The sequence below is a fragment of the Manis javanica genome, chromosome 4, assembly GCF_040802235.1.
Source record: "Manis javanica isolate MJ-LG chromosome 4, MJ_LKY, whole genome shotgun sequence".
Lineage (NCBI taxonomy): Eukaryota > Metazoa > Chordata > Mammalia > Pholidota > Manidae > Manis > Manis javanica.
In genome coordinates this window covers 29935950-29945220 of record NC_133159.1, presented here as the reverse complement: position 1 = coordinate 29945220, position 9271 = coordinate 29935950, and the positions used below count along the sequence as shown (strand labels likewise).

Sequence of the window (9271 nt, the reverse complement as noted above, 5' to 3'; positions counted from 1 at the left end):
CTGGGCTCCACCAGCCAGACTGGGCAGCCTTCCCTCAGTCAGGCCAAGCTCCGTTCCCAGAACCATCTGCTACACATGGCCCACCACCCCAAGGCCTCATCAGAGCATAGATGGTGCATTCCTTCAGCTACCAGTGTTCCTGCAGGCCCCGAATCCAGCCCAAGTAACCAGTTCTCACTTTGACTCTAGGGTCCAGGGAGGGCACTTATGGGGAATATTCCTTATGGGGGAATACCTGTGCACAATGGACTATGTGGAGACAGTGAGTTGGACTAAATGGCTGGACACCATGGGTCTCTTGACACAGCTCATCCTGGATTCTGGGAATCTCAGCCTGGAGGCAACAAGGGGCAGAGAAGGCCTCCTGGGTCATTGGCATATCCCCATCATAGGCACAGAATGTGACAAGATAACAAAAGAAACATCAAACGGTGCAGAAGGCCTCTAGGCAGCCTCGGGCAGACAGAACAGCCCTGCCAGGGCACCTCCTGTGCCACCAGCATTTGAGTTTTCTTCCCATGGAACATCAAGAAGGAATCCAAACAGAGGGCAGAAAGAAAAGGACCCAGGTGCTGGCATAGATTTGCCCTTTATCTTAGCATTTGCCCCTTCCCCCCAGTTACCTTCTGGTGCCCACCTCCCATTTCTTAGAGCCAAGTCAGGTGCTGGAGTGACCGCCCCCACCCCCGGGAAACTCGGGCGGTGCTTCCATCCTTATCCTCAGCCCAGGGCAGGAAAACGCCCCTCCTCTCAGACCACCTGCTTTATCCCAGAACCGCCCATTCCTCCTCAAGACGCCCATTTTACTACAAAGGCCCGCTCATCCAAGGCTTGCTGACAGAGAAACCGTCCCTCCTAGGCTCTACCCCGACGGTCTCCAGACCCCCACAAACACTTGTTTGACCTCGGGGCTCTCGCCCTGCCCCTCAGACATCTGAGTCACTCTGTCAAGCCCGAAATCACAGGAGCGCGCGCCCACGCCCGCAGCTCACCGCCAAGGCCACAGGCCGGGTCCCAGAGCGGCACCACACCAGGCGCGCTGCGGCCCCTCTCACCTCGTCCCCGCCGCCTTCCCCACGGTGGGGGGAGGGACGCGCCCGGGAGCCCGCGGCGACACGGGTGGGTCCGCGTGCCCGCCGCGCGCGGCTGACAAAGAGCGGGACCGCGCCATGCGGACGCGCGACCGAGGGCCGAGCGGGCGCCGGGGCCAGCGACCGAGACGCGGGGCCGGGAAGCGACCTTCCCTATCCGGCCCTGCCCGCTCTCGCAGCCCTCTTGCTGGCCCGGAGGGCTCCGTGTCCCATTTTCCCGGAGAACACTTCTCCCTTCGGCGCAGGCAGCGCCCGCCGAGGGAAACCCCAGCTCCGCGCTCCCTGGCACCGGCCGCTGGGGCTGCAGGTGCGAGGTACGGACGGCCGCAATGCCCCAGCCTGTCAACCCGCCTCCCGGCTGCTGCCGGCTACCCGCGCTCCGGCGCTGCCGCCCCGCGCACCCCGGGTCAGGCAGGGAGGCTGCCTCCAGCCCCACGCCCCGCGCCTTACCCTGGGAGCCGAAGGAGGGGAAGCCCGGCTGCCGGCAGCAGCGGCGGCAGCGGCGGCAGGGCGCGCCTGGAGCTGAAGCGCAGCGGAGCCGAGGGGAGCGGCTCCCACAATGGCCGAGCTCACGGCGCCGAGCCCCCCGCCCCCCGCGCCCTAGCGGCAGCGGCTGAAGCGGAGCCGGCGCAGCCGCCCAACCCGCTCCCCCACCCCCAGCGCCGACGCCGCCCCCCGCCCGCCTAGGCACCCCACCCCTCGCCCTGCACCCAACCCTCCGCGGCCTCTGTGCTCCCGGTGCGTCCCTGCCTGCCGGCCTCCCGCGACCCCTGCACACTGACCCCGCGTCCTTTTGCTACCCGCTGGCCTTCTCACTAGGTCCTTCCCTGCAACATCTCCCGGGCGGCAGCCAGTGTCTCCGGGCCAACTCACGCCCCCACGTTCCCCGCCCGCTGCTCCGGCGCCCTCTCCGTCCCGGCCTCGCGGCCGCTCGCCGACCCTGGCCTGGCTCACCCGGCCCTACTCCTTCGAGCTGCTCACCTCCGTCCCCGGGTCGCTGTCCCAGACTTCCGGGCTGTCTCTCAGCTTGGAACCCGGTTCGCGAACAGCCCGTTTTCCTGCCTGTCCCCCTTTTGCCCATTTCCCCTAAACTCACACTGTGGCCCTGCTCCTAGGGCTGCCCCTCCGGTAGAGCGCCCAGCTGGTCTACATACCCACAGGGCTTTGAGAACTGAACGCAGGAGGGACCAGAAGGAAGCCCCATCATCCCCGCAGGGTAAAGGGCAGAGGGGAAGCAGACCCGGAGGGAACTCAGACCTTGCCTTCAGAGCCTTGGAAGAGTCTTCAACTACGGAGAAAACGTTTACTGAGCTCCTGCCTAGTATTTGAGAAAATAAGAACCAGGAGTGCCTTCTATACTCTCATAGTGTAGGTAAGTACATCTGTCTAGAGAAGGGAGGATATTTGCCTAAAATCACTCTACTAGTAACCTGCCTAGCAATAGTCACCATTTGGGTATCCTCCGGGGGCCTATGCAAGGTGCTTTACCTAATGGGTCATACCACACCTAATCCTCACCACCCTGCCCATTCATTCAGCAAGTATGTATGGAACATCTACCACGTGCTAGGCTCTGTGCTTGGTGCTAAGGATACTGTAATGAGCAAGATGCATCTGGTCCTTTCCCATTGACTCCACTGGGCTTAGCAGTAAAGACAATTAGGTATAAATCATAATGTATCCCATGAGGCAGTATTATGATCTTCAATTTTGGGATATAGAAACTGAGACTAGATGATTTACTCAGTCATCTAGGAGGAAAGTAACTAATCCAGGACTAGAATCCATGCCTTGAGACTCCACATCCTGTCTTCTTTTTCACTGTAACAGTTGGGAAAATGTGGATTGGACCAACTTACAGAGGCCCTTGAACTTCAAGCTAAGAATTTGGTCTAAATTATATGATTACAAGCAGCCAAAGAACATGGAAAGCAGAAGAGTAAAAGTAATCCAGGGGCAGGTATACAATGGGTGTGGATGGGTATGCTGGAATCCTCCCAGCAAAAGGCAGTGAGACTGATCCTGGGAAGGCACTGTGGGTTTGGAAGGTATGATTTCCACCCACTGAAACCTTCTAAGTTTCTGTTTGCCTGCGTTCTCCTGTATTAAATGTGCAAAAGGAACCTTAAGCACTAGGCAATACCCTGGGTATTTTGTGTATATTATCTTGTTAAATCCTTCACATAACCCTGTGAGGTAGGTTCCTTTATTATTTTCATTTTGCAAGTAAGGAAACAGAGATGTTGAGAGGTTAAATGACTTACTGACGCCCACAAAGCAAACCAGTGATGAGGTTTGGGTTAGAGCCCAGGCCTCTCTCCAAATCGCATGCTGTAACTGTCGTTTCCCACTGTCTGGAGCCAAGACAAAGAACCCAAGATCTTTAACTCAGCCAAGAGTTCTTTTCTTGAAACCACAGGTATTTCTCAGACTTTCAGAGAAAGGTCAAAGGTCCACGGTTGTAACCTAAAGTGTATCTGGGCAAGCAGTGCAGGTCCTTGTGTGAAATCTCTCCACTGAAGCCTGCAGAGGCTTCAGCCCAGGAGAATTCTGCAGCCTGATTCTAAAGTTCCTGTGGGGGTGGGCTGAGAGATCCTGGACATGAAGCTGAAGAGAGGGGATCATGGCTGCCAAGAGGAAGACAAACAGAAAGCATGGCCAGAGTGTGGAGAGGCTGGGTATGAAACTGAATCTCTAGGGGCCCGAATCTGTGGGCAGGGCCTTGGGAGATGGGGGCTGTCAAATCACCTGGTAAGCCTGCAGTCCCAGCCTCCCTGACTGGAGAGCATCTAAAGGTTCTCCTCTTCTCCAACTTCAATGTCCTTCCCAAATCTGACCACCACTTCTATCCTGAATTATTCATCATGTGGGTTGTGAGAAGGTGGAGCTTGGGGAGGCTTATGGACTTAGGACATTCATCTGTGTCCCTCCAGGGTCCAACAGAGCTACCCTGGGATTGAGCTGCTAGTGAGATTTGCCAAACTCTTTGCAGCAGGCAGCCAGCCAGCAGCCTTGGGCTACTGGGGTGCCATTCATTTCAGCTATCTTTTATTGAGTAATACTATGAGCTGGGGACAGTTCTAGGTTCTGTGGGGAACACAGAAGTGAATCTGATCAGGTCTTTGTCCTTGAGGACTCACAGAATAGTAGAGGAGGCAGGCACTTAAAAATTATTCTTCTACAATGTCCTTTGGGTCTGATAAGTGTTCCCCTCTACTGTCCCCTATTTCACAACTGAAGGCCTCTGCTAATTTCCTCCAGAAATTAATGGCCTTGGAACTAGGGAACTTCATATCCCAAACACCTGAGCGTGTTTCTATCCTTGGAGGAGCACCAAAACAACTTCTTACCATGTGACTATTTGGAGTCCTGAACTAGAGCTCCAGACTGCTACTTGGGCCGCCAGCTTTCCAGCCACATCAGGAGAATGGCACTTATTCTTTAACCCATCCATTCAGCAAACACTGATTCAGCATGGCACCCAGCTTTGTGCTGCTGGTTCAAAAGCAAGACAGACATGGCACTTGTCCTCATGCTGCTCAGTCTAGATAGGATATAGACAAGCAGAAGGGCAATTACACTTCAACTGATTGTACTGAGATGGGGAAATACAGGGTACCCTGGGAGGAGGCACATAAAATGGACACTTTCTAGAAGCTTAAGGCCAGGTTATTTCACCAGGTGTTTCATCCTTGTCTTTCTAGGTCTTTGCTTAAATGGAAACTCTTTCAGTCATCTATCTGCATGGAAAAGCTTTACTCTACCATACTGGCTTCTCCTTCCATATTGTTCTCTATCCCATCCTATTCTTCTGGACCCTCTGGAATCAGAAAGGTGTCTAACTGAAGTGAGGGTAAACATGAACATGAGTAGGGCCTTGTGAAGTAATGCTATCCAGACATAGGGAACAGCACAGAACCCCCAAACTCAGAGGGGCCTTGACAATGTCTAAGCTCTGCCTAGGACATTTTTTCTTCCCACCCTTGCCTGATTGATTCCTCCCATCTATACACTGATGATGTCTAGATTTGTATCCCATCTGTATCTCCAGCTCTCATTTCTCTCCTCCCAGCTCCAGACTCATATCCAACTGACTCCTTGACACCCCCATCCCCATCTGGATTCTAATAGGCATCTCAAACTCAAAATATCCCACAGAGAACTCTCGGTATCTGCCCCTTCCCCCACAAAACTGTTCCTCTTCCAGTCTTCGCCATCTCAGAAAATGGCTCCACTACTTACCCACTTACTCAAGTCAAAGTTCTAGTAGCTACTCTTCATTTTTCTTTCTCTTATTTCCCTCATCCACATCAGTAATGTTTGACATACCTCATTCATAATGTATCCTGAATTTATCCACTTCTTCCATCTTTCTGTTACTCACCTGGACAACTGCACTAGCCTTCTCAATGGTCTCACTGTTTCCACTCTTGCTCCCACTCCATGTCAATCCATGAAGCAGCCTAGAGTGAGTCTTTTAAAACATAAATCATGTCATATCCACACAGTTCATATCCATTTAGAACAGAATACAAACTCCTTATAGTGGTCCATAATGATCTGACACCTGCTTAGACCTGATCTCAAGACCCCTTGCTCACTGGATTCCCACAAATCAGACCTTTCTATTTCTGTAACAAGCTGATCTCAATCCCATTTTAGGTGCTTGGCAAAGCTGTTGCGGCTGCCTGGAATTCCCTTCCCTAAAATCTGCATAATTGGTGCCTTTTTCATCAGCCAGGACTCAACTTAAAAGTCACCTTCTCAGACGCCTTTCAATCATCCATCTAAAGTAGCCACCTCCTTTGAACTGTGTTTTATTTTCTTCATAACACTTACCACTTTGTCATCATCTTGCTTAGTTGTTGACTTGTTTATTTTCTGTCTGCCACACAAGGATGCTCCGTGAGAGTGAGGATTCTGTCCGTACTGTTCACTGCTGTATCCCTACAGTGCCTGGTACATGGTGGGCTTTCAACAGATACTTGTTGAATGAATGAAAGCTTGAATGAGTGAATCAGTGAAATGGGGACAGCAGAGGAAGAGACTTACCAGCAGAGAGATCAGTATGTACAAAGACCTGAATTGAGAGACAAGGAGTATAAGTTGCTCAGGAAATTGAAAGAAATTCAGAATAATTGGCACAAAGAACTTGTGTTGGGGGTAAATTGTACAAAATGAGGCTGAAGAAGTAGTCAGTAGAAATTACGGGAATGCTGGGTTTTATACTCTCCCAAGTTCAAGGGGAAGCCACTGGAGAGCTGGGTGGTTGTGGGTTTTGTTTCCAGCTTTACTGAAGTATAATTGACAAAGTTGTAAGATATTTAAAATGTACATCATGATGATTTGATAAACCCATATATTGTGAAAGGATTCCCCCCACCTAGTTGATTAACACATTCATCACCTCACATATTTATCTCTTCTTTAGTGAGAAATTTAAGTTCTACTGTTAGTAAATACCAACATACAATACAGTGTTATCAGCTATGGTCACCCTGTTTTATATTAGCTCCTCAGACCTTATTCATCTTACAGCTGAAAGTTTCCACTCTTTTACCAGCCTCTCCCTATCTCCTCTACCACCCAGCCCCTGGCAACCACTTTTCTATTCTCTGTTCCAGTGAGTTTGAGTTTTTTCTTTTTGATTCCACATATAAGTGACAGCATGCCATATTTCTCATGCATGTCTTTCTCTGGCTTATTTCACCTAGCACAATGCTCTAAGTATCCATCCCTGTTGTCGCAAATGGTAGGATTTTCTTCTTTCTCATGGCTGAATAACAGTCCATTATATATATATATATATATATATATATATATATATATATATATATATATGCCACTTCTTTATCCATTCATTTGTTGATGGACACTTAGGTTGTTTCTGTATCTTGGCTATTGTGCTAATGCTGCGGTGAACATGGGAATGCAGATATCTCTTTGATGTTCTCTTTCCATTCCTTTTGCCTTTAAATCCTGAGGTGGGATTGCTGGATCATATGGCAGTTCTATTCTTAATTTTTTGAGGAACCTCCCACCCATTCTGTTTTCCATATTGGCTGCACCAGTTTACTTTGCCACCAACAGTGCACCACAGTTCCCTTTTCCTCACATCCTTGCCAACAGCTGTTATCTCTTGTCTTTTTTATAATAGCCATTCTAACATCTTAAACATGGAAGGGACTTAATATAATATGCATTCTAGAAAAAAAAATCACTCTGTGAGGAGAAGAAAGTACAAGGACGCTAAAGTGAGAAAACCACTGGTAGGTGCCAATTGGAAGACTAAACTTATCCTGGCAAGCTTGGACAGAGAGATATGGTGAAGATGGGACAAGTGCAAAAAATCAAAGGTGTTTAGAAGGCCATGAACGGGACTTAAGGATGAACTAGGTGTGGACGGTGAGGGAGAGACTTCCAGATTTCTCTTAGTCAGATTAATGGTTTCATTCTCTAAGGTTATATTGGAGGAAGAGCAGGTTTGGGAAGAAAGATGCTTTGTTTATTTTTAGACATGCAACCTTCAAAGTGCCCTTGGACTACCCAGTGGAGATGTACATGTCTGGAGCTCAGGAGAAAGGTCAGGGCTGGAAGTAGATTTGAGAATTGTCTGCACAAGGATAGAAAGTGAATCCATCACATAGGGTAAATGCAAGGAGGAGGACTGCGGACAGAGTCCTGAGCGGTATCCACAGTGAGGGGGGTCACTGCAGAAGAGAAGAACCCAGAGAGGAAAGCTAGGAGGGTGTGATGGAACAACGGAGAGGACGCTTTCAATCAGAAGGAAGTGGTTGAAAAGGCATGAAAATGACGTTGCCTAAGCCAGTCAGTAATGAGTTTTTCCTCTGGCTGTGCGGACTGGTTTTGGCATGGACAGCAGCCACTTCATTCCAGAGAGACACGAAGAAGATGGGTAAGGAAGGTTTCCTACTCTCAAGAGAGCTGCCAGGAAGGACTTCTGTTGCTTTTCTTGCCACTGTTGTCATCAGTGTCATTGTCACTGTTGTCATTCCAGTTACTTGGCTCAAGACATGTTTGGCTGCAGCAACACTGAAATGAATTAATTAACTGAACAAGTGCTTCTTGAGAGGCAACTATGTACCAGGTTCTGTCAAAGGAGCTGGGGATACAGTGATAAACAAGACAAAGAAAGTGTCTGCCCTCATAAAACTTAAATTCTAACAGGAAACACAGACATAAAACAAGTAACTAAATTTGCAGTGCAATGCAGTTACTAACAAGTGTGAAAGAAGAATAAAGTAGAAAGGAAAACATGACAGTGGGAGTGCTGTTCTAAAGAGCAGCTATTTGAAATGGCTATTAAAATAGCTATTTTAAATTGATGGTCAGGGAACATTGCACCGTGGAGGTAATATCTGAGCAGACCTCAACAGAAGAAGGGAGGCAGCTCTGAGGACATCTTGGGCTGTGCTGTCCAATAGAAATATGATGCACACCACATGTGTGATTTTAAATTTTCTAGTAGCCACATGAAAAAAAGTAAAAAAGCACAGATTAGTAGTTGCCAGGGGTTATAGAAGGTGGGAGGGATGAATAGGCAGAGCACAGAATATTTTTAGGGCAGTGAAGCTATTCTGTATGGTGGATAAATACCATTCATTATACGTTTGTCAAAACCCACAGAATGTAGAACGTTAAAAGCCAACCTTAATATAAACAATTAACTTTGGGTGACAATGATATATTAATGTAAGTTCATCAATTAACATGTACCACTGTGGTACGGGATGAAACTGTGGGAGAGGCTATGCATTTATGGGGGCAGGAGATATATAGAAACTCTCTGTCCTTCCCATTCAATTTTGCTGTGAACCTAAAACTGCTCTAAAAAATAAAGTTAATTTAAAAAGTAAAAAGTAACAGGTGAAATTAATTTTAATAATATAGCTCCACAATATATTTTAAATATCAGCAATTTCAGTCCTCACAACAATCCTATATATCTAACATATCCAAAATATTATCATTTCAAAACATAATAAGAATAAAAACAGGAACCCTCCTACACTGTTGGTGGGAATGTAAATTAGTTCAACCATTGTGGAAAGCAGTATGGAAGTTCCTCAAAAAGCTCAAAATAGAAATACCATTTGACCCAGGAATTCCACTTCTAGGAATTTACCGAAAGAATACAGCAAGCAGTCCAGGTTGAAAAA

The 9271-nt window shown here is 48.3% G+C and overlaps 1 protein-coding gene across 1 annotated transcript in view; it reads left to right on the top strand.

Moving 5' to 3' along the window:
* The first annotated feature begins 244 nt into the window (after positions 1-244).
* The window catches only part of LOC118972948 (uncharacterized), a 31405-nt gene continuing 22378 nt past the window's right edge, over positions 245-9271 (top strand). The window contains exons 1-3 of the mRNA XM_037021227.2: positions 245-262; positions 966-1405; positions 2207-2463. Coding sequence (XP_036877122.2) covers positions 245-262; positions 966-1405; positions 2207-2420 — 672 coding nt within the window. The 3' untranslated portion in view covers positions 2421-2463. The remainder of the gene's footprint in view (positions 263-965; positions 1406-2206; positions 2464-9271) is intronic.